At 45.1% G+C, this 25,800-nt stretch overlaps 1 protein-coding gene across 6 annotated transcripts in view; it reads right to left on the reverse strand.

Moving 5' to 3' along the window:
* Positions 1-25,800, reverse strand: part of MYRIP (myosin VIIA and Rab interacting protein) — a 210,011-nt gene that overhangs the window by 16,598 nt on the left and 167,613 nt on the right. For 4 of the 6 annotated variants that reach the window (XM_061464517.1, XM_061464518.1, XM_061464521.1 and 1 more), the window contains exons 9-12: positions 19,526-19,703; positions 13,452-14,101; positions 7,796-8,038; positions 825-887 (exon numbers count right to left, since the gene is read on the reverse strand). In XM_061464517.1, the coding sequence (XP_061320501.1) occupies positions 825-887; positions 7,796-8,038; positions 13,452-14,101; positions 19,526-19,703 (1,134 nt within the window). The remainder of the gene's footprint in view (positions 1-824; positions 888-7,795; positions 8,039-13,451; positions 14,102-19,525; positions 19,704-25,800) is intronic. The other 2 variants (XM_061464520.1, XM_061464519.1) reach the window with 1 other exon arrangement.

Consider the following 25,800-nt stretch of genomic DNA (forward strand, 5'->3'; position numbering starts at 1 on the left):
CAAGATGATTGAAAGGTGATTAAAACTCTTGGTGCAAAATCAGACTCTGAGGGTGAGGACAAAAGAGATGTTGAGAGGAGGAGCTGAATTAAGCATAACTTTTGCAAGAAAAAAGTGATTTTATGACTGAGAAAATGCTACAGAATTCTTTTTCTTACCACGACACATGACATATTAAAACAGCATGTATGTAAAAATATAAGAGAAGCATATATTTGCTCAGGGAATAAATGAAAACCTGTTTTAATAGCTGATTCTCATAAGCTGAAACTCAAGTAGCACCGAATATGGAACCTCTTCCCACCTAGACAAATGCTAAGCAATAGACTCTAGCAGCAAAGTGAGAAAGTGCCTACTCACTACGTGCAATCACTACAATGAATTAAGGGTTTTGCTTATAAATTGGGAGCTTGGATGGTCAGAAATTGCTGAAATAAAAGTTTAATTGTTTTATCCCAAATTTCTTAAAATAGGGGAGTACATAAGAATAGGGAGATCATGCACCTCATCTTTGCTTCTGTTCTTCTTAATAAAACCAAATTCCCATCTCAAAGCCAAATAAGAGAGCCAGTCAGCTTCACATACCTACTTCATACTCATCCCTCCCACTGTAACACAGGGCTAACTGTGATTACAAAATGATTTTCTGAAATGACTATTGATTGTGGCCAAAATGTATGAATTTTCAGGCCTGATATTTCCAGGAAAACGTTTTGAGTTTGAGACTTTTGCTTGGGAAATGTGGAAACCCTCAATATCACTTTATAGCATCGCTTACTTAGTAAGAGATGCAAGAAGACACAGACAAAACAAAGCATTCTCACCTGCTGCAATACAGTGGATAAAAACTGCAGCTTTAAATGTAGATCAAAAGCCTTTTGTATTTCCTAGATAGTGGGAAAGCAGTTAAATAGAAAGGCAGAAAAGTTATATTAACAGCTACAGAGGTTAACATTTACATAGGTTCAGACTTACAGAGAACTTTGGGATGAATAACAAGGATAAAGAAACTAGCAAATACACCATCAACCTTAGGTTTTACATTTGCTCCTAAAATGTTTAAAACAAAGCAATGCCTGATTTATTTTTGTCTGTGGGATTTGAGAATAACATTATCTCCTTAAGACAGATATTGCAAATGACATGCCATAGAATCATAGAATAGTTAGGGCTGGAAAGGACCTTAAGATCATCCAGTTCCAACCCCCCTGAGATGGGCAGGGACACCTCCCACTAAACCACATCACCCAAGGCTCTGTCCAACCTGGCCTTGAACACCATCTTTAATAACAGGAAGCAGATGGGAAATACTGATTTCCACCATCACAAAAGTGGCACTAGCAATAGAAAAAGACTTGTGCAGCAGCATTAAGAAGAAAAGCCATCTATCTTCAGGTTTTGATTGGAGTTTGGACCCTGTACGTGTTTCTAGTTACAAAAGGGTTTGTACTTCACTGATGCCACAGACAGATGCTCACAGTAAGATGCCTCGTGTTGAATCACGTCCTACTGTTTGCTGCTTTCCCTCTCCTGGACTTCACTGTTCCAAAACAAACCAGTACACCCCTTCATAGAACCACAGAATGGTTTGGGTTGGAAGGGACCTTCAAAGCTCATCCAGTCCAACCCCTGCAATGAGCAGGGACATCTTCAACCAGATCAGGTTGCCCAGAACCACCTCCAGCCTGGCCTGGGATGTCTCCAGGGATGGTTCATCCACCGCCTCTTTGGGCAGCCTGTACAGAATTTCTTCCTCACATGCAGCCTGAATGCCCCCTTTTTTAGCTTAAAACCATCACCCCTCATCCTGTCACAAGAGACTCTGCTAAAAAGTCTCTCCCCATCTTTCTGATAGGCCCCTTTTAAGAACCGAAAGGCTGCAATAAGGTTTCCCTTGAGCCTTCTCTTCTCCAGGTTCATACTACCACTCTCCAGTGTCAAGTCACGAGACTTACCTTAAACCCCCTAATTTACCTTGACTATTTAAACTAAACTGCCTGGCTTTGCTTTGAAGTAATGACACAAACCATAGCCACCCTGTTGGCTGTGCTGTGACAGAAGAATCATCCAGCTGAGGAGCAGCATTTACTTGAATCTCTTCCAGCTAGATCTGAAAAAGCTCTTCTGTTACTGCCAGGTCTCTGGGCTGCTTAGAAGGCAAGAACACCGTAGCTTTCTCGTCACAGTCTATTTCCCCCACCTTGTTACAGCAGGTTAACACTGATCTTCACTGATGTCCTGTATATGGAAAGTGGCATTTACATTCTCTTCCTAAGTGAGTAAATCTTTGGTGATCAGACAACTGAAGAAGGGTTCCAGGCTTTGATTCAGTCGCTTACACACAGGCAGAGAAGATGCAATTTGAAACATCTTGAAATCTGAGGGTGTTCAAACAGCACTGTCAGATATGGCATGGACCTGGGAGATGCACTTTTCCCCTGGAATAGCAACTTATGGCCCTGTGGAATCCCCCAGGGCATCTCAGGTGAACTGACTGCTCATAGACATACTAACACAACTGTATTGAGGCAGAAAGTGTCAGGATGGGAGGAACACAAAAAACACTGCCCATACGTGGAAACTTACAAAAAATGGATGTTTATGGTCTTGAAGTAACTATTTTGCTCAAAACCAAAGACTCGTATTTTGTCAAGATGAACTTCAGATCAACTAAATTTTCTATATACTAAAGGCTGATAAATAATAGGAAATACAGGGGAGAAATCCCTTGAATGGGGTTTTTGTCCAGCAAACGACTTAACCCTGTTTGAAACTGAATATATACTTGACCGCTTTGTGGAATTGAGAACTTAAAACTTTGGGTCCATTAGGCCAATGTGAAGATTAAAGTCTCACACCCCTTTTTTTAAGAAGAAAAAGCCATCGTTTCAACTTCCTTAACCCAAATCTTCTTTTTTCTGCTGTCACCCCAATCCTTTGCACGGATTATGTGTACTTCATACATTTTAAAGATCCTTTTTTACCATGGTGCCACATTCAGTTTTCCATCTTGGGCTTTGGAAGAGTGTCCAGATAATTAACATCACAATAAAAGCCAAAAGACAAGAACTCTTCTGAGCATCCTGCATACAAAAATACGGGACAACAGCCACACAAACACGTTCTGAGTTGTTAAGCCGGGAAGATGTCTTTGTATTACACTGTTCATCTTTCTTAACATAGCAGTAGCAATGCAGTATAGTTCCTATACTGTTTCTTGACTGGGTGAGCCACGGGGTTCTGACTCCTTTAGGAACTTTGAATCACCTTAGATGAATGTTTCCAGAGAATGAAGGCATAAATATTTAATGGAAAGAACAGTTTTGCTGTTACTCATTCGTCAAGGAACTTGGGAGGTTTCACTTGGGGAACAGGATCCAACTGTGCTACTTAGCAAACTTAAGAGGCTGTCATTCAGAAAAGAGCTATTGTGTGCCTAGTCATATAATAACATTAACAGAAACCAGCAGGATTTAACCAAAGTTACTAAGCCTTGGTTGTGAGAGTGTCTGAGTAGCAGTAAATGCAGCACACTGCATCAATACAAAGAGGAGAGAAACTCAGCGTTATTACTTCAAGGTTAACTTTGGCATACCTTAAGCAAGGAGGAGTACAGAGTAGAAGGAGACAAAAAGAGAAACACAGGCAAGTTTTTAACAACTATTTCAGGGTCTGTGCAGTGTAGGACAATGTGAAAAATAGCAAGGGATATGCTGGTTTTAGTGGTCACGTTCAAAAGGCAGTCTGCATTAGGTACTGCTGAAATTGCCTTCTAGAATGTAATCCTGGGGTATGCCATGAGATATAGACCCAGCCTATCCTCATGAAAGCATTAAAGGAGAAAGAGAATAGAGGAGAAGGGGAACTAAATACATTTATCCCATTTATCATGCTTGCCACTCTCAGGATCAGCGCCATTAAGGTACTTCCAAGGGAATGTACATTTTGCTTTTTCCTTTAGGTATTTGTTAGGATTTGGAGGGGTGAAGCAAAAAACAACCCACAACACAAGCTGTTTCACTAACACAACAGGCGGACAATGTGATTTTGGGGCAGTTCACCCCTGAAGTCTAGAGGGGCTGAAGGCTGAGCATAGGGCATAGAGGACTCCATGGCCTTTCACTGATCAAGAGACAAGCAGGCTTTTCACAGGGCTGCGTAACCCTGAAGAGCATGAACTACTTCTGTAGCTTAGGAAGTACAACACGTCACCTATAAAAACATGTCTGCTTTAGGTATGCTTGCTTTAGAGCTGTGACTCTCCACAAGGACATTTTAGGCAATCACAAAGTTAGAACTATTGAAATGAAATGTTGTGCGGAAGGTCTAAGTGGATTTAAGTCTAAGGAATTAAATTAACTGATGTTAATGAACACCCACCTCAGTCCTTGAGGATCCCATATGAATTAAAACAATGAATTCATAGGTGAGCATTTCCAAGCTCGTATCTTAAAGGTAGACATACAACTCAAAAGCTCAGTTTGAAGTGAGAACTGAGAGCCTGCAAATGCCCAACTTCAGCTAACTCCCCACTCAAGACATGCTAATTCTTGCCATTGCTTCAGATCTTAATACACTAAATACCTGTTTCAGAGGATCAGTTCAGCCTGTGAGATTGCCAGCTTCCACTAAAAACAGAAGTCCAGATTTGTGAAGGGGCAGGCATATGAAAGACAGGTTTTCAGGAACACCAGGTATTTCATTTCCAGTGACTCAATAAGCAATCCATGGATTTTGAAATCATATTCTATGGTCAGGTATACTATAGCTAGAAATTAGGTTCCTAATCTGTTCCAGAAGAACCTAGTGAGAATAGAAGACTGAAGGCTAATAAAGACAAGCAGCAAGGCTAAAATCTAAGCAAGATGGCTAAAATACAGTATTTAATTTGTGTTTAGGAGCTCAAAGCAGATTGGAGGCATTCAAGCTCTTGTTTTAATGCCCCAGAATTAGTGCTTCTGTATACCTAATTTGAAAGCCAGGTCAGAAGCCTGCATCTCTGGCCAAGAATGTTAAATGCCAGTCTGAAAGATCTCTAATTCCCCACATATGCAGAAATCACATTTCTTAAGGAGAGAGCATACTGGGACATGTGGCTTTTAAGGCATCTAAAATGACTGGTTCCCTGAAAATACGTTTTCTATGCTTGTCTCCATTGAGACCTGCCATTGACTCATCTTAAGTGACTGCATGTTTGATGAGCTCAGCTATGGCTTCATGTTTTAGGTTACCATAGCCACAACCGGTATTACACACTGCCATCTTCAGTATTTCATTGCAAGATGCTGGTCAGCCACCTTTCCAAAGAGAAGGCACGCAGCAAAAGATTTTATAGCACTTTTAAGGACAGCTGTCAAGAAGAAGAATGAAAGCAGCCTCCTTATTTCTCTAGAGCTGGAGCAAGTTCTACTATCAATTCCATTGAAGTCATGACCATGAATAGTATTGGGATAGTTTGGTTTCTTTATTATAGACAGAAGGAATATATACTGCGACCAGGAAACCAATCAAGCATTAAGAACGCCAAACATGCTGAACATGGTATGCCTCTTATTCCTTTTAAACTTCAGGGAAGTTTACTGAGGGAAAGAAAATATTAGTCTTTGCTTTATTTGAAATAACTGACATACAAATCTAAAAGCAATAATAAAATTAGAGGAGGAAAACCAACTGATTTTACTTTGTAGATGCATGCAGATGAATAAGTACACCCCAAACCATACATTTTCCATTTTCTGTGCTCAGTTCACCATATAGGTAAATACCCTATTTCCAGCCTTTAATTCTGGACATTAATAGCATCATGTTATACCCTACCTAGCCTATGTATCCTGTTGAATAATTTGATATTGCTGGTTTGTAAACCAAAGACAAGCTGAACTGAATGCTGCTGACAAGCACTGGCTATAAAGCTTTTCTTTCCTTTCCATAGGAAGGTTGTGTGGACGTCCTGGAGGTATTTGCATACATGATGACAAATGTACTTACACTGCTGTGTAGTCCACGGCTAAATAACTCAGAATCAGAAAGTCACAGAATACCTAAGTTTGGAAAGAAACCTCTGGAAATTGCTTAGTCCAACCCTTCTGTTCAAAGCAGGGTCAACAAAATCAGGTTGCCCAGGGCTGTGTCCAGTGAAATTCTGCTTACCTCCAAGGATGCAGACTCTCCAATCTCTCTGGGAAACCTATTCCAGCTTTTGTCCACCCTCACAGTAGAAGAGCTTTTGATGTTTAGATGGAATTTGATGTATTTCAGTTTCTGCCCACTGTTTCTTGTCTTGGCACTGGCCAAGGGTGAGAAGAGTCTGATTCTCACTTCCTTATCTCCGACCTCAAACCCCCTCCCTCATCCCCCCATCAGGTATTTATACACATTGAAGAGATTCTCCCTGAGCCTTCTCTTCTCTAGGCTAGACAATTCCATTTCTGGGAGCTTCTACTCAGATACCCCAATCTTTTAATCATCTCTGTAGCCTTAACTGGACTCACTTCAGTATGGAGCTGAGAGGGAGCTGGACTGCTTGCTCCAGGCCCAACACGTGCAGGGGCCACAAGCGTCCACCATAGCAGACACAGAAAAGAGGGAGGGCTTCTTCACTGCTCCAAACTTTCCTATAGGTCTCAGGGGCTTAGGATTCTTGAGGGCAAATCCTGCCTGTAAGCTGAGGTGAAAACAATGTCGTGTAACAGCCTTTTCCATGTTTTGTGTCATCAGGTCATTGCAGTGGTGAGCCCCTCTTTCCCTTATCTGCCTTTTGGGGCTGATATACCTGTAGAAGCCTTTCTTATTTCCCTTCATGTCTCTCCCCAGATTCAACTCCAGGTGACCACTGGCTTTCCTGACACTTGGACAGCACCTCTACTGTCCACCTGGGTCACTTGATCCTGCTTCCACCTCCTGGTGTATTAGCCTTTAATACAGTTTGAACAAAACACCTTCCAAATGATGAAGAGCAGATTTCCTTTAGAAAGCTGTCTACACTCCCTGCCAAAGATGAGCTGCTATGCAGACAAGACCCCAGGAGGTGAATCAAGACACACAGCAGACAAGAATGAGCCTAAGTGGGTCTAAGGGATGACCTGAGTGCAAGGGGCAGTGCTGGGCTTCTACAGCACCAGATTCAAGCACACATCATCTGAATTTAAATTCAGAGGTAGGAAGGGAAGAGAGCAAATGGCAAGTCCTGTGGAGTCACACTGAAATCAAGTATCTCACTGTAAGGGTGAAATAGCACAGAGGATCTCATACATTATCAGAACTGATGCTGAGTTTCATTAGAGTATGTTACTACTCACAGAGGTCTATTAGCTGACAGAGTAATAGGGTTGGAAAGCATTAAAGAAGCATGAACTATTCAAATGGAGAGGCAAAGAAGAATCTGTGACATCAGAATGAACTACATGATACTCTAAAGACAGAAGCAAATAAAAGGACTGTAAAAAACACTTAAACCAGCTAGTTAGCAAGGAAGATAAAAGAAGAACTGGATGTGGTGTTAAACAAAACTATATAAGCTGATTCTCAGTCGGTATAAACTCACATAGTTCTGTTAATATCAGTCACTTAATAGGTTTATTACACAAGCTAAGTTCAGTGCTTTGAATTGATGCTGTAGGCTGACAGAGAGAAACACACACCTTAACTGAAGGTTCACATGCACAAGAGTTGCAGGCTCAGATACAGCCTAAAGAACCTTGGGTTACTTTTAAGCTTGATTTTCTGACCACAAGTTTCTCATTCTGGATTCCAGCTTTCACAATACTGTCCCCACTGCCCTCCAGTGACCACTTACCTTCTGTAGCTCTTCCTGAATGCTTCTGCCACCGTTTTCCTCTGAGGATGAATTCTCCTTCTGGTTTTCAGGGTCTGTTCTAGGTTCTGACTCCTGCTCTTCACCAGAAGATGTTTCCTTGTCACTCATTTTAGCAGCAAGCTGAAATAACCTGGACTTAAGTTCCTCCTCCGTAAGGTCAGGCTTGCTATGATGACGCTGATCTTCACTGCTTCTATCTGCTTCTGATAAATCATCAAAATCCTGCAAAGGAATTAGAAGAACAGTGTAATTACTGTGTGGGCACAGAAAGGCAAACAGCTTCCTAGGAAAGTATAGGTATGATCACTCTGCAGGGAAGCCAGAATGAAGCACACTAAGTGTCTGCTGATAAAAAAATACCATGTCTTTACAGAGGGATGCCAGCAAACCCACGTTTCTTGGAGTATATTTATCATTCCTGCTTACTTTTATATTATGTAAAAAGGAACTATCAAAATCATTACGCATCTGTGTGCAACCAAGCAAGCATGCCTAAATGGCACTTCCCATTCCCAGCACTGCAGGGCACAGATAAAGAAAGCGTAGTTTGGGAAAGAAGTAACTCGTGACCTGGCAGTTGTGTCCAGCTTTCAGTTCCCTGACGGCTTGGCTTGAGCATTGTCTGTGTTTGGCTTGAAGACTACTGGAAACATGCTTTGAAAAGTCTCTCTCATTATATCATAGAATCATAGATGATGCTGCTTAAGATTTTCAGCTTCCCCAGTGATTATAAGCATAGGTGCATCTCTACAGCAACGACTGTTTTCCAAACACCAACCTCCTTGGAACAAGTTCTGTCTTTTAGAGCACTTCCTTTACTTACTGTTGGATGTAGGTGGGAAGTACTCAGAGGCTCAGTTAAGTACAGTGGGTGTTCAGACTTGACCCCACGTTCCTGACTTCAGAGGCTGAACAGAAGAAGACTGCAATCTCTGTGCAAGTCTGTTTCGCGGGGTGCCTGCCCAACATTTAATGTGCAAAGGGGGATGTTTCTGTCAGCCCTCGCAGGAAATCTGTAAGCATCTCATGTTTGTTCCACACATCAGTTCATTCCTGTGCTATCTGATTAGGACTTGGTATCTGCTACAGTCCGTGGAGAGAGACAAGCATCTCGCAGAGCACCTACAGCATTAACTGCCTTCAGGAGACATTTTTCTCTCCCTGCTGACTGCTAAGAGAAAGTTTTGACTCATTATGTAGAGTGCTTTCAGTCTAGTCCATAAAATAAGCTGCAATTAGGTGGTTTTAAAAGTGCTGAACTCCTTGAAATGGTCTAAGGGGATGATTTGGAACAATTCTCAGTTAGGAAACGATTCCTATTTGCCTTACGCTCTCCTACAGTGACAGGACCAGACACTGCTGGAGAGACGAAATGCTGTGCTCTCTTCCATTCACTTGGAAATACATAAAGAGGGGATTTGCTTTGCGAAAGGGCCACAGCAGCAGTGTTTATGGATGGACCGATTACCTCCAGTCTTCGCAGGACACTTTAACTGTGCCAGCTCCCTCGCAAACCCTCTGCACCAAGCTGCTCTTAACGCATCGTGTTGGCAATGCCAGACTCTCCTGCACTAAATTGCACTCTAGTATCTAGCACTCTCACAGCTTCCTGGACAATTTTTGTCTGTAGTTATCTGTGAATCAATTGCACAACTAAATTAGAAGCATAGAACCAAAGAATGGTTTGGGCTGGAAAGGACCTTAACATCATCCACTTCCAATCCCCTGCCATGGGTAGGGACACCTCACACTAGACCATGTCACCCAAGGCTCTGTCCAACCCAGCCTTGAACACTGCCAGGGATGGAGCATTACTCTTTATAGCAAAAATTACTGCTTTATAGCTCACCTTCAGGATGCAGAATGCCTTTTAGGAAATCAGGATTGGGAAGTACTAACTACAATAGAAGGGGAACCACTGCTTATGCTGAAATCTGTTCTTTTCCCAATCAGCTTCTGCAGAATGAAAAGCTTTTTCTGCCAAATGAGCTTCGAAGCTCATCTGAGTAAGATCAAGATTTCAAATCACCGTGTTTCTACTTTAGTTTTATAATGTGATATGCTGTAAATATGCATAGATCATAGCACCATAGAATGAACCAGGCTGGAAAAGCCCTTTAAGCTCACCCAGTCCAACCATTCCCCAGCACTCCAAGGCCACCACTAACCCATGGCACTGAGGCCTCATCTCCACGCTGTGTGAACACTTGCAGGGACGGTGACTGCAGCCCTGCCCTGGGCAGCCTGGTCCAATGCCTGAGCACCCTCTGGGGAAGGAATTGTTCCTCAGCTCCATCTAAACCTGCCCTGGTGCAGCTTGAGGCCGGTTCCTCTTGTCCTGTCCCTTGTTCCTTGGGAGCAGAGACCGACCCCACCTCACTACAACCTCCTCTCAGGCAGTTGTAGGCAGCGATCAGGTCCCCCCTGAGCCTTCTCTTCTCCACACTGAACCCCCCAGGTCCCTCAGCCGTTCCCCATCACACTTGTGCTCCAGGCCCTGCACCAGCTCCGTTGCCCTTCTCTGGCCCCCCTCCAGCCCCTCAATGTCTCTCTTGCAGTGAGGGGCCCAGAACTGAACACAGGATTCGAGGTGCAGCCTCACCAGTGCCCAGCACAGGGGCACAATCCCTGCCCTGGCCCTGCTGCCGCACTGGTGCTGATCCAGGCCAGGATGCTGGTGGCTTCTTGGCTGCCTGGGCACAACCTGCTCGTGTTCAGCTCCATCATTCAGCATCCACAGGTCCTTTCCCATGAGCAGTTTCCAGCCCAAGCCTGGAGCACTGCAGGACCCAGCACTTTGCTTTGTTGAACCTCACCCCATTGGCCACAGCCCATGGATCCAGCCTGTCCAGATCCCCCTGCAGAGCTTCCCACCCTCCAAGTACATCAACGCTCCCACCCGATTTGGTGTCATCTGCAAATTTACACATCCCAGTATGGAGTGGTATGGACCAGTTTGCACCAGTACAGACCAATATAGCCCCCCCATCATGTCCCACAAAATGGTGGCATCCATCAATCCCAGGGCACCATTAGCCCCTCCTTGGTGCCCCATGTTCCCCAAGAGTGGAGATGTGTTGGATGAAGAGAACTCTGGGGTTCAGAGGGGATCTGGGGGTTCAGGGGGGGATTCTGGGGTTCAGGAATCTCTCCAAAACTCCCCAAAGGGATGCAGGGATTTGGGAGACCCCTCCATGTCCCCAAAAGAAGGGTACATCTGTCCCTGAGTCTCTCTTCAGTGCCCCCCGTTAGCCCATGGCAGTAAACAGGGGGACTTTGGGGTTCATGAGGGTGACCTCCAAACTCGGAGTGGGGGGTAAGAGTAATGTGGGGGACCACCAGAGCCCTCAAACAGGGCCTCCTCCTCCTTACACAGTGGCCAACGCTCTTCCTAGGGCCTTACCAGAGCCCCAGCGCTCCCCTCTTGCCTGCCAGGATTCCCGGTGGGCACCCGGGGGCTTTGCCTTAGTCCATGAAGGACACTGCTGCCTTGCTTCCCAGTGCCTGCAGGGCTCCCATGGCTGGAGCCCAACAGCTGCATGGTGCCCTATGGAATGCCCGGCACAGGGATCACTGGAACCTGCCAGGGCCCTGCCGCCTTCCGCAATGCCCGGTGGGATCCGTGGGTGTTGCCGGAGCCGGGCAGGTCCCCTTGTGGGTTGCTCCTGGTGACGGCACCAGCATAGCACTGCTGTGCCAGCGCCTCAGCACCCTCACAGGGAAGAACTTCTGCCTTAGATCCAACCTGAACTTCCCCTGTTTCAGTTTGAACCCATCACCCCTTGTCCTATCACTACAGTCCCTGATGAAGAGTCCCTCTCCAAGCATCCTTCAATCAAGAAGGAGACCAGTAACGAGTGGTGTCCCTCAGGGATGGGTGTTGGGACCGGTCTTGTTCAACATCTTTGTCGCTGACACGGACAGTGGGATTGAGTGCGCCCTCAGCAAGTTTGCCCATGACACCAAGCTGTGTGGTTTGGTTGATACCCTGGAGGGAAGGAATGCCATCCAGAGGGACCTTGACACGCTTGTGAGGTGGGCTGATGCCAACCTCATGGAGTTTAACCATGACAAGTGCAAGGTCCTACAGCTGGGTCGGAGCAATCCCAGGCACAGCTACAGGTTGGGCAGAGAAGAGATTCAGAGCAGCCTGAGGAGAAGGACTTGGGGGTGTTGGGTGATGAGAAAATGAACATGAGCCGGCTTCAGTGTGCGCTTGAGCCCAGAAAGCAACCGTATCCTGGGCTGCATAAAAGGAGCGTGACCAGAGGTCGAAGGAGGTGATCCTGCCCCTCTACTCTGCACTTGTGAGACTTCACCTGGAGCATTGTGTGCAGTTCTGGTGTCCTCAACATAAAAAAGGACATGGAACTGTTGGAACAAGTCCAGAGGAGGCCACGAGGATGCTCAGGGGCTGGAGCACCTCCTGTATGAAGACAGGCTGAGAAAGTTGGGGCTGTTCAGCCTGGAGAAGAGAAGCTGCGTGGAGACCTCAGAGCAGCTTCCAGTGTCTGAAGGGGGCTACAAGGATGCTGGGGAGGGACTCTTCATCAGGGACTGTAGTGATAGGACAAGGGGTGATGGGTTCAAACTGAAACAGGGGAAGTTTAGGTTGGATATAAGGAGGAAATTCTTCCCTGTGAGGGTGGTGAGGCACTGGAATGGGTTGCCCGGGGAGGCTGTGAATGCTCCATCCTTGGCAGTGTTCAAGACCAGGTTGGACAAGGCCTTGGGTGAGATGGTTTAGTGTGAGGTGTCCCTGCCCATGGCAGGGGGGGTGGAACTGGGTGATCTTAAGGTCCTTTCCAACCCTAACTATTCTATGAGTCTATGATAAGAAGAGCTTTCTTTTCCAACATACCTTGCATGTCATTCAGGAGCTCATCCCAAGCCCTGCCCAACAATCATCTAATGAGGAATACTCACATATTGCTAAACTACTGCAAACAAACCTGGAAGTTGCTGCTGAATCAGTTCATCGCTTTGTACCCCAGAGAGAACCAATCTGAACTGATGGGATTTACAGGCTAGAAAGCACAGCTAAACTGGACGCTTGTACTTTAGGAGCACACAGCTTAGTGGAGATGCATCTCATTAAACTGGGGGCTCTTTACAGCTAGGTATCTAGTCTAAGCTAATTACTGGGACCTCTCTTTCCCGCAGTAACTCTTCTTGAGTTCCCTCCATATATTTATTAGGTCCCTGCAAAAACCTGCTGAGTTCTTGCTGCTCATTCCCTTTATCCCTTACCAGGACATTCACAAACAGCAAATTCCCAGGCACAGCAGTGGTTTCTCAGTCTAAGAGCAAAGGAGTTAAAAATAAGCCCAATGCAACCAAACAGTGATTAATCAACAGTGGTGGCTGTTGGCAAGTCCTAGAACACTGTATTTTACAGCATTAACAATGTCACTGATCAGATGGAAGTGGCAGATTTGAGACAGAGGCAAAGCCTGCCCACGGTACGTGGAACATTTTACCTTTGCTGCTTCTCCGTTAGGAGGCATGAGGAAAATAAAGCTTGGAAGAACACCACCTCCCACTCCCAATTCACACGTTATTGCCAGCATCACTTAATTAGTTGTGCCCAGATCTTTCTGAGGAGCGTGCATTTGTTAAGCTCAGACACAATTACCTGACTTGAATTCATCTTGTCGCCTTTTGTGCAGTCTTTTTCTTCACAGAACTCTTCGGAGATTGCTTTGGTCTTTCTCCACCTTCTCGATCTCTTTTCTAAGTCATAATGGACCTCTTCAGTCTCGCTGCTGTCCGAGTACTCCAGGCTCGTTGCCTGCGGGTTGAAATTCACATCCAGTTCCCCGTGGAAATGCTTTCTTTCCATTCTGGGCACTTCACTTTGAGTTCTGCTTTGTAACCAGAGAAGTTTGCCAGTTCCTTTGGCTTCCTGGGAAGAGTTGAGTGAAGATGTTTCCGAATCGGAGAACAGTGTCTCAGTATTGGTGTATAAGCCAGAGGAAGGGGAGGTCACTGCCTGGTACTGATCGCTGCCGTAAACCCAGCCAGTGCCGTACTGGGAACTGGTATCATAGAAATCGCCTGGTAACTGCCGAGGTCTCCGACGCAGCTTGTTCAAGGCCACATTCCAGTCGTAGTCATCCTCACTGTCTGAGCCCATCTCGTCATAGGCAGACACAACGCTGGATTCATTCTCCAAAGCTTCAAACACTTGACTTTTTGGTTTGGCGAGCATGCGAGGACGAGGCAAAGTGACGTTCTGCAAAGCTACCCAGTTCCCATCAGTGCTTTGGAACACAGAAGGTAGATCTGTGAAGACAAAACAAGAACAATTGCGCTCACAGTGTGAAAAGCTCGTTTTACTCGCCAGTTTGTGATCAACTGACTGCAAATCGGAGGGTTCAACAGAACTAACAAGTGTTGCTGCTACATGAACTCATATTGTGAGCCATGCTGCTGTACTACTCTGAAGCCACCGCTTAGAGTCATGGCAATGACTCTTTATAGAGAGTACTTGGACCAAGGTTCTTCCTAAAAGAGTTATTTGGAAAGGCTGAGGGAACATCAATACAGAGACATATACAAATCCTGTGTTTTGCAAATGTCTTCCATTCTGTGTGCAGTTCTTGTCCCCCATCTTGACAAGGAAAGATGGAAAAAGGATCAGAGAAGAGCAACAAAGGTTTCACCAGGCTCTGAAGTGTCTTCCATTCAAGGAATGACTAAATAAGCCAGAGCTCTGCCATCTGAAGGAGACTGGGATGATGCATGCTGAAAGAGATGAGGGAATCTCTTCCAACCTAACTACCAGAGGATATCACATGGAATTAGAGAAATCAAAGTTCAAAACAAAAGAAAGAAGTGGGATGCAGTGGGTACCAGACCTATGGAGCCTCTTGCCCAAGGGTGTTAATGGATGCTAGAAATTAATCTGGGATAAAGCTGAGATGGCTATAGACCTGGAAGAGAAATCCACTGAGGTTAACTAAATACAGAAAACCACTTCTAGCTCAGATAGTCATTAAGCTGAAAGACATGGAGGTTCAGAGCCTACACACAGGAGGATTGAGAAATACTTGCTTTCTTCTCCACTTGCAACACTGTGTGCAGCTCTGGTGTCCTCAACAGCAGAAGGGCATGGAGCTGCTGGAGCAAGTCCAGAGGAGGCCATGAGGATGCTCAGGGGCTGGAGCACCTCCTGTATGGAGGCAGGCTGAGAACATTGGGGCTGTTCAGCCTGGAGAAGAGAAGCTGCGTGGAGACCTCAGAGCAGCTTCCAGTGTCTGAAGGGGGCTACAAGGATGCTGGAGAGGGACTCTTCATCAGGGACTGTAGTCATAGGACAAGGGGTGATGGGTTCAAACTGAAACAGGGCAAGTTCAGGTTAGATCTAAGGCAGAAGCTCTTTCCTGTGAGGGTGCTGAGGCGCTGGCACAGGGTACCCAGAGAAGCTGTGGCTGCCCCATCCCTGGCAGTGTTCAAGGCCAGGCTGGACACAGGGGCTTGGAGCAACCTGGTCTAGTGTGAGGTGTCCCTGTCCACGGCAGGGGTTTGGAACTGGATGATCTTAAGGTCGTTTCCAACCCAAACCATTCTATGATTCTATTCTAATCTGTCCTAGGCTCATGCTTACAGTTACTATTGCTGCTGCTGTTGTACCCTAGACTAACTGAGCTTTTAGTCTGACCCAAGCACTGCTGCTCTCGTATTCTTACACTTGTTCAGAGTATGTTTTACAATTCTGACTGGAAAAAAATATTAAAATGGCACAAATATGGTCAAAAAGTGATGTTTAGCTCAAGAACCGCATTGCTTCAAATTTAGTCCATTTCCAGTCAAACTTGAAATGTCCCTTCATGGCCAATGTGAATGTGTGATGACACCCACAGCAGCAGAAAGAATATGTAATGCTATGGCTTTACACAGTAATCTCAACCTCCTGAATGGCTTTTCAGCCTTGCAGGTTCCTTCCATGGGTTCAAATCTGCCACTTCCAGAAAACTGTAAAAATAAACTCATTATAGAATCATAGAATCGTCCATAGAATAGGGTTTGGGTTGGAAGGGAAGCTCTTCTAGTCCAACCCCCAAACTATTAGTTTTCCAAACCTATAGAGAGAACATCACCATTTAAAAGATGGACAAAGTAAAATCCGGATTGTGTTGTAGATGACACTCAGGCATCTTGCATCACATGGTGGCAAATACTTGGAGCTCACGAAGATGACTTGCCCCCTGGAATCGTTCATAAAGAACAATCTGCAGTAAGAAGGTGGGCTTAGCTTAAAAGATAACAAGAAGAAAGGTCCGTGGTGCAGCAGCACCACCAAAACACCCCCACAAAAGAGAAGCAATAAATCTAAGGTAATTAAACGCCAGCTATGAAAGACTTAGAACAGGTTTTGTATTTGTTACTCATTTGAGTCCTTTTGGCCTGTTTTCACTTCCTAAATTTCATGCCGATTAAGAGACCTGGAGAAAAGCCATCACTAAAATTGCTACTCCTGCTTCAAAAGAAAGCAAAACAGGAATAGTTTCCTTGCAGCAGTGAGCAGCCGAGGATACAGCTGAAGTGGGGTTTCTAGGGAGAACTAAAAGCTCTCTATTGTAACAGCTGATTTAGGAGCAAAAAAGAACAAAAGTGATGAAGCATAAGGAGCTTCTGCATGTTTGCTTTTTACAGCTATGCCACCATGATGCAAAGGGTTAACCAATGTACAAGGGAGGAGGTCAAGCTGCTTGTGTAAGTGTTACTGCTTGCTTATGCCTATTGTACTTACAATGTACAACGGGGTAGATCAAGCCGCTTGCTTAACAGTGTTACTTCTCCTTCATGCTTATCGTACTTGCTGTATACGCTAGGACAAGATGTAAGGACGTGACTATTGTTAGGAAGTAGGGACTGTGACTTGATTCTCATCCTCTGGACACCTAGGCTGGCTGAAATTGGTCTCTGTGCTTTGGACAATGACCAAGCCTCCAGGGGACATGTGTAAAGACTAGAGATGAAAAGTTCAGGCTCGAGGAAGACTCATTTACTTCGTCTTGAGACCCTTGCCCACGACCACCAGGAGGCACTGTGCAAGTGCAAAGGACTTCTTAGTTCATTATAATACGAAGTGGGGATAGGACATGAATAAGTATAGGCGTGTTGTACAACCTCATGCATATGTATAACTTTAGAGGATAAATGCAAAGGGAAAACAACGCTGCGATGCGCATGCCTTTGGAGGAGCTATCCCCCATGTGCCTCAGCGCTGAATAAAGCTTACCTACTTTACAACTTTAACGAGTTGTGCAGTCTATCCGTGGATCAACCAAGCTAAGCATGGGTTTCTCTTGAGAGAAAGAAGATCTTTCTTTAAAGCACCGTTCTTTCAATCAAAGCAAACACTTCTGCAAGATCTAAATCTCCAACAGGAACTGAAGTCAGCTGCACCACATTACACTAACAGAACGCAGTGGAGTGCCACAGGAATGCCACAGTCTATTTCTCTCCCAAGCCATATCCCCCTGTTTTGTGCAGCAACACCCTATGAGAATTGCTCAAACATCCTCAGTTAACTGAAGAAGGGACAGGCGTGTAGCTGATCACATCAACAGTTACTCAGAGACTTTACTCAGCAGAGTGGAAAGGAAAGCCACTGAGTACGTTATAGTCAGAAAGCTGACTCAGTTTTATCCCAGCTTCAAGTAATGCCACATGTTCCCTCCTGATTTTCCAAAACAAAGTCACCTACTTAAAGGAATGGCTTTTGCACATAATTCTTTGGCCATACGCTATAATTTATCCATGTGAAAATGAAAATTAATCAGAATTATCATTGTGAAACGATTGGTAAAGGGGAAAACCCCCAGATTCACGACTTGGCTCTTGAGCCATCATTTAAACCAGTGCAAATGGTAGCCAAAATAAACTGTGAGCTGCTTTTTGGCTACATGACTAAAAATCCCACTGATGTTACCACTCCAAACTCTTGGTTGTGATTTCTTTCATTTTCTGTATCCTAACATACAGCTGCTTACTGCTGCATAGGTGAGATCATTTTTACACATACTAGCACGATCAACTATTTACTATAAGCTCAATGGGCACCACAATTTCATCACAAATGTGGTTCTTAGATGAAAGAAGCAGAACAAATCCTCTGAATAGAGCACCTGAAAGCAAACTGGGTCAATTTGTCATTCTGTCATGGTTAAGCAATTGTTAAGTGCTAAATTGCTCAACAGTTCAATTCAATGGGCTTGAAGTGGGTCCTTAGATTTAAGCACCCAATTAAACTGCTCTACTGAAAATAGGCCTTCCACTAAAACACCCAGGAAAACACCACTTCTGAATGAGCAGTTCACAAAATAATGCATACTTAGTTAAGTCAGGTTTTAGTACTACTTTACAACTACTTCAGAATTACAACTACTTTCTTTTGTTGAGGGAGGAGGGGTATTGACACTGTTTAATTTGCAGTCTCCCAGGTTATCAACTGGCATTACAGATAAACGAATTGGATTGAACTGAATTGAATTGAATTGATGGGCAGCCCTCATCCCTGCTCCCCACTATACCTACACACATATTGTGGCTGCTTCTGCTTGCCAGTGCCTAGTGTGCCAGCTGCAGGAGCAACAGCACTAGTAAATTCACGCTACAAAAGAGAAGTTTTCTGCTTCTTTAGCTCCATGAAGCAATTTGCTACAAGGATCAGATGGGCTCTACAGCTGTTGCAAGCTGGAACAGCAGGAACAAGCAGACTGCATCATGGGAGGACAACAGCAGCAGATAGGATAGCTCTGCTGTTCCCCATCACCTGGGGGCAGGGGCTGCTGCAGTGAGCAGCCTTCCCCTTGTGCTGCTGTGTAGGTGAAAACTAAACAGCTCTTCTGTGCAGTCCCTGCCTGGTGTTACACTCTTGTGGCCTCATGAACACTACAACCAGAACATAAGAGGTGGTGGCAATGGGACTCCCCGCAAGAGCAGGAACCACCTTCTTCACTGACAGACTGTACTTAGGTCATTTTGAAGCAAGCAGGGAATTGCATTCTATCCCAGGGTGCTGATTCAGGAATGGGGCTGATTTAGGAAGCTGCTTACCAGCCATGATCCATATTCACATCCATAACTAATGCAGAGATCCAGGGAAGCTGCTGGTCTGTGAAGCTTCTACTCCTACAGCTTCCTCAAACCTGTGTGGAAGCAGCAGTCAGTAGCGCTGCACAGAACACTGCATTGGTGAATTCATTGGGACTGAAAATAAAGGTGAAAGGGGGAATCCTAAATGTGAGTTATTTCACCGTTTGGTTCACCATGTAACCTCATGAACAGTTAACTTGCGCAGCAGAAGGGATCTCATGGGCAGCTGCAGACTCCTTCAACTGGAGGACAGATAACCGAGTGACAAAGAAGGGCTGCTGGGCTCTTGTGTCTTAGAAGCTCTGAAATTCACCCAAATGAGATGCCTGATGTTTCCTAACAGTCCAAAATAAACTCCCCAAAGGCCCAGCTTTTGAATCTGTTCTTGGAGGAAAAGAAAGAAAAAGGTAAAGATAAGCAGTGACACAGTCAAATGAAACCAGGACATTCAAGCATCACCGCATAGACATTTCTATATGTAACCCCCCTAACAGAGATCAGCAGGAATCCCCTGGAGAAGGTCCTTAGTTTAAGTCATATTTATGTATGTGTATGTGAGCAAGAACCAAAGAAAAGAATCTTATTCGTACTAGAAATATTTACTTGTTTCATTTAGCCTGTCCACACTCTTCCAGCTGGGTAACGCAGAGAGCTTGTGCTCCTTCTGCTTCCTCAAGTGGCCTTTTGGCTGCCTCCAAAGAGCCTCAGTCACAGACGATGCAGGGTCGAGTCCTTTACTGGGCATATCTTCACTAGCCAGGGAGAACGCAGACTGAGACCTCTGTGGGGATAAAAGTCAAAAAGCATAATATAAAGAGACAAATAATAACGCATCAAACTCTTTAGCAGATTGAGTATTCAGTTACGCATGGAAGGGGGCATCTGCTGGCACGCATAGATGGAATTTAATGTGTTCAAAAGAATTGTTTCAGCACTAGATTGCTTATTTACGTGCATTTGTGATGCGATGCAAGGAGGCAGGAAACTGTTTATACCACCACGGACCAGATGGAAAGAAATAATTAAGGTGAAGGTGTTAGGAATGGGCTTGGTGAGGACTGGTATCTAACTGTTTCGACTCAAGCTAGCCAGAAAGAGATCCCATGGTGGTGAGACATGATGATCTATTGTTGGCTCAACAGCCCATCTGCTGTAACAATCTGAAGAAGTTAAAAATGAAAAGATAAAGCAAACAAACAGCCTGTTCCCCAGAAACAGATTATTTTAACGCAGAATCCTTTTGTTTGCTAGGACATACGGATCACACAGTACGCTGGGCATATCTATTATCCCTAGGAGGGTGACATTTCAAGTCCAAGTGAGGTAAATTACTGGTGTGGTTGTTAATGAGCCCTGACTAATACCGAAGGAAAGATGCTTTCCTTTGGATCTACATAAATAGCTGTGACTGAGGCACCTGGGTCTGTTACAGAAGTCACATTAAATCCTGACCAGCTTTAAGAAGCTTTTTCCCCATAAATCCCCCATAAAACCTCAGTCTTGGCCTTCATAACAAAGTTGGTAAAAGGCTGCCTGTATGGGCCAGAGTTTCATTAAGAAATATGCTTTCAAGTGACTCAGCTTCCTTCTGCAGGCCAAGTTGGCACTCTCAAATCTGATCCTCAAATTATGTGTTATAAATTATTAACTAAACCTGTTAATGTCAAAAGGGCCGGTCTTTGCCCGCAGCAGAGCCCTGCCTTGCACCGGTGCAGATGAGGAAAAGGATAACTTCAGCTACTTCTTTGAAGTCCATTCCATTCCTGGGGCAGCACAAGCATTGCTGGGAGTCCCACTGGCTTGAAAGCAGCACCTACACCACCTTACTGGCCGCCCTTCCATCTGAAATGCTCCTGTGTGGGACCATGTGCTATGCCAGAAGATTTAATTAACTTCAGATCTTCCTGCCTCCTTGGCTCAGCAGTGTAATTTCATAGCAGATTCAGTAATGAGAAGCGCAATTAAGCACTGGCGTTTAGTTTGGCTTTTGAACCCTGCAGGAAAGCCAGAATTATTGCCCTAGAATCAAATGTTTCTGTAACTACAATGAGATTACGTGGTTAATCCTCCCCTGTGCAAAGACACAGGTCCTAAAGTGATGCATTGGAGTCTTTCCTTTCAAATTCAGTGACACAAACTGCTGACAGTAAGCTCATAGTACTGTATGATTTTATCATAGGGTACCTTTTAGATGAGTCGCTTATACAAACCAACTACATTCCAGTGTGTATTTAGGTTGTTTCGAACCTCCAAATAGATCTTCACCTGATCAAGACCATCCGAATCCTCCTTAACCCTCTAAAAGGGTTAATAATTTAATACAAACAGGTACATAAATTGTTTTGCTATAGGAAGTTGTGCATTAACTTTGATTTATATATATATAAAACAGGATATATGGACAACATAAGCAATCCCACCACAAATTTGGAGCCCGAACTATGACACCTTTCACTTCATTGTAAGCCAGGATTCCTGAACTTCCCGTCCTTCCAATAAATTTGGTCCAGTTCACGTCTGCCATACCCTCTGATATCTTTGTGTGCAAGCTGGTATGTACTGAAAGCAGCAAGTTGTTAGAGGTGTCACCATTTTCACAGTACCAGGACTATTCCCTCAGGGCACATTCTTTTCCCCCTTATATGGCAAACACACAGAGGTAGGAGATGCTGAAGAACCCAGAAGAAGGGATATCCGCTAGTACCTATTTTCCCTTATTACTTAAAGAACTGAATCATAAGAAGAAGAAAAAACCCCAGGAAAACCTTAAGTAGTTTGTATAATAAAAACCTGGGCTCAGAGAATGAAAAGAACATGTTTTTTCTTATGTAAAATCTGTAGATTTGACAACTTTCCTGGGGTTCTGTTTAAATGGCAGCTTCTTGCTTGCCTACTCACTGCTTCCTAAACATCACAGGAAAGGCTGCAGCACAGGGATGCAGTGTCTGCACTTAGCTCCCGGCTCACCTGAGAGAGCAGGTTAGCCCTGGCAACACAGTACTTGGCATGGCCTACAAAATCCATGGAAGGAGCTCAGCGACCCATGCTTCCACAGGAATGCTGCTCCCAGCACTGTCTGAGCAATCTGAAGCTAGTTCAGGTGCATCTACACCACAGGATTTGGGTGGTAAAACACTGGCACAGGTTGCCCAGAGAGGCGGTGGATGAACCATCCCTGGAGACATCCCAGGCCAGGCTGGATGTGGTTCTGGGCAACCTGATCTGGTTGAAGATGTCCCTGTTCATTGCAGGGGGTTGGAACTGGATGAGCTTTGAAGGTCCCTTCCAACCCAAACCCATTTTATGCTTCTATGACTCAGAAGGACTAGAAGATACACAACAGCTTGAAGGGTTTAAAAAGGAGAAGATGAGCATGAAGGGCCTGATGGACAAACAGCAGTGAAAACCAAGGAAGCACAGAAAAGAAAGTAGAGCCAGTCCATGTGCTATAGCAGCTTAGGATCCCCAATAAGCTTATCCAAACAAGCTGATCTAAACCAAGCTGAAACTTTTAGGTCAGGTCAGAGGAAAACGGCTCTCCACAGTTTCTATCAACTCAGTGGAGAGCAGGGAACTGGTATTTGGCACTGCTAATTCTTGGGAAAATCCCTCCAAATGCAGTGAGGAGAAAAGATTTTGGTACCTCCAAAGCTTGGCTTGAGCCCATCTTCAACAACTGTCTACATGTTAAGTGGATTTCTGATGAGATCTATCTTGGACTGCTCTCTTAGAAGTACCACCACTTCTCACTGGATATGGTTCAATGTCAGAAGGCTCAAGGAGAGAAAAGTAATGCCAAGCTAAAATAGCTTGGCTGCACCCCTGCATTCAGCTCCTGATGAAGGGTGAAATGATGCTCCTGGAAGAGGCTGTTTAAGCAGCACTCATCACTACTGCTTTTGTAGTTCTCTGTGGCTCTTGTATCAGGAGGGATTTAAATGCTCAAGAAGTGACAGCGTTCTAATAAGCACAAATTAAAAAGAATCAATGAAAGTAGAAGATTAGGTTATTTCTTGGTCTGAAAGTCAGTTTTAGATAGGGACAGCAGGGCAGACAGAACCGTGCTTTACACAGACAGGTATGGGTGGAAAGAAAGTGTAAGAATTCACCCTTGAGAGCAGTTCAAATGACTGGTAACAGCGATAACGGTACAAACCAGGCATGTCAATAGCCAAGCCCAGTGTACAAACAGGACAGAGGCATATCCTGCCATGAGAACAGCTCAGTCGACATTAGCAGAAACCGGCCATTTCTTTCAGAGCACAAAAGCAAATGTTTGCCCACAAGTTCACCTCCAAGCAGTTACCAGCCTGACTGATGACCCTCTCTGAAAAGCAAATGACTTGGGTACTTCCCTTTGCTGCTTTTGCAATTAAGAGCAAACTAGAGAGTTAGTTATTTGGTGTGAGGTTAAACTGCAAAAGCTCTAATCTGGGTTAGATTAGAGTCAGCTCAGCTGGCACCACTAACTCGACAGCCCTTCAGCTACAGCATGGGCTTCAGCAGAGGCTACAAACCCGTGCACCCGCCTGGCTGTGCTGCTGACTTCACTGCAGCACTTACCTTTGGCAGGCAGCACAAGCTCCATCCCTTGGCAGTGTTCAAGGCCAGGCTCTACAGAGCCTTGGGCAGCATGGTCTGGTGGGAGGTGTCCCTGCCCATGGCAAGGGGTTGGAAATGGATGATTTTAAGGTCCTTTCCAACCTAAACCACTCTGGGATTCTATGATTTGTGCCTCCCTTGCACAAAGAGATACCAGCCTATCTGTAAATCCATAGGGAATACTTTCCCCTTGTGGATATTTGCATAAGAAACAAAACACTGAACGTAAGGGAACAGGATTGAGAAGCCTGCTTGTGGGCTGGTGCTCCACGGTGTTTCCCTGTGTGCGGATGTGTGGATGCAGAGAAGTCCTGAAGGAAAGGCTAGCTACCTCAATCAGTTCTTGGATCAGTTTGCATCGCAACAAGGGATCTTTACTGCCCAAATGGTGCAGCCATGGCCCTGAATCTTTACCCCTTGCCTGCAGACTTGGATAGCAACAAGATCTCAGCGCAGAAGAACTAACACAGTCTATTTTCCAGAAGCATCCCAATCATAGAGCAGCCTAAATATGATTTTCAAAAGAAGGCAGCAATGGGGGAGCTTTGGTCCTGATTTATAAGACACGAAAGCTTAAGAAGACCCAACCCTGCCAGGTACAGACACAGGCACCTTTTTTAACCAGAAACTCTGGTTCCTCAACAGAAGAAACCCAGAAACCCTGCCAGCCTGGCGCTATTCTGGGTGTATTTACTTGTGCTTAGTTACAAAGCCGCCCCGTATGTTTGCAGTCAGACGCTGACTGCTGCTCTGCAATGAGTGAGGACATCAGCAGGCGGCACTGCAGCCCAACATGCCATGGGTACGGTCACTGCACGCCGGATGGCTGAGCAGCAGCCTGCAAAATACAGCTACGGTATTGACAGGCACCCTCAAACGCTTGTGTGGGGTGAGTTCCCCACCGAATCCTGCCTGCTGGCATCTGCTGCGAGATGTTGGTGTCTAAAGAAATACAAGGCACATTATTATTCTCTTTTCCTCATCCCTCTTCAGGGGATTTCTGCTGCATGAATGGATGAACTCAGCCTTCATCTTGTACTGGGCCAGCACTAGAAGAAATCGTTTTTTGCATAGGATCATAGAACAGTTAGGGCTGGAAAGGACATTAAAGCTCATCCAGTTCCAACCTCCCTGCCATGGGCAGGGACACCTCACACTAAACCGTGTCACACAAGGCTCTGTCCAACCTGGTCTTGAACACTGCCAGGGATGGAGCATTCACAACCTCCCTGGGCAACCCATTCCAGTGCCTCACCACCCTCACAGGAAAGAACTTCTTCCTTTTATCCAATCTAAACTTCCCCTGTTTCAGTCTGAACCCATCACCCCTTGTCCTGTCACTACAGTCCCTGATGAAGAGTCCCTCTCCAGCATCCTTGTAGCCCCCTTCAGACACTGGAAGCTGCTCTGAGGTCTCCACGCAGCTTCTCTTCTCCAGGCTGAACAGCCCCAACTTCCTCAGCCTATCTTCATACGGGAGGTGCTCCAGCCCCTGATCATCCTCGTGGCCCTTCTCTGGACTTTTCCAACAGTTCCATGTCCTTTTTATGTTGAGGACACCAGAACTGCACACAATACTCCAGGTGAGATCTCACGAGAGCAGAGTAGAGGGGCAGGATCACCTCCCTTGACCTGCTAGTCACGCTCCTTTTGATGGAACCCAGGACATACAGCCCTGTTTCATTGCTGGCTGGCAAAGACAAGAAAAAGACTGGGGTTTCTGAAGCTTAAAGACTGAAGGAGTGGATAAAATGTAATCACATGCACTCTCTCCTATTGCTCAATAAATGCTCCATCTTCTGTGTACAAAAACATACAAGCTCCTGCTTCTAAACACTGAATAAAGAAAACCCAAATGAGGAACCAAAAGCAAGAACAACTTTTTACAAAACACACTTGTGAATATTAAGTCTAACACTGATAATCTATGGATTCTTTACCCTGAGTAACTCTCTCACATGTATGCATATTGTTTAGAGAGACAAGATACAGATTTTGCTCTACATCCTCCCTCAGAAGGTGAAGGAGGATGGGGAATTCCTCTTTCTTCTAAAGAGAAGCCCGAGGATATTCTGGATCCAACCTGTTTTTCTCCTCCTTTCCCTCCTATTTCATCCTATTTTTTCAGTCTGGTTTAACCAGCAAAACTGTAGTTCATCCTGCCCTTGTTTAGAGTAGATTTGCTCCTAGGGAAGCAGCCTACAACTGACAGCAGAACACAGATGAGTTGATGCAACCTTATCCATCCCCTCTTCTCACCCACAAATTCTATAGCC

The sequence above is a fragment of the Pezoporus flaviventris genome, unplaced genomic scaffold, assembly GCF_033815535.1.
Source record: "Pezoporus flaviventris isolate CSIRO_AGI_PZ_B2104156 unplaced genomic scaffold, CSIRO_AGI_Pfla_v1 ptg000037l, whole genome shotgun sequence".
NCBI classification, from domain to species: domain Eukaryota; kingdom Metazoa; phylum Chordata; class Aves; order Psittaciformes; family Psittacidae; genus Pezoporus; species Pezoporus flaviventris.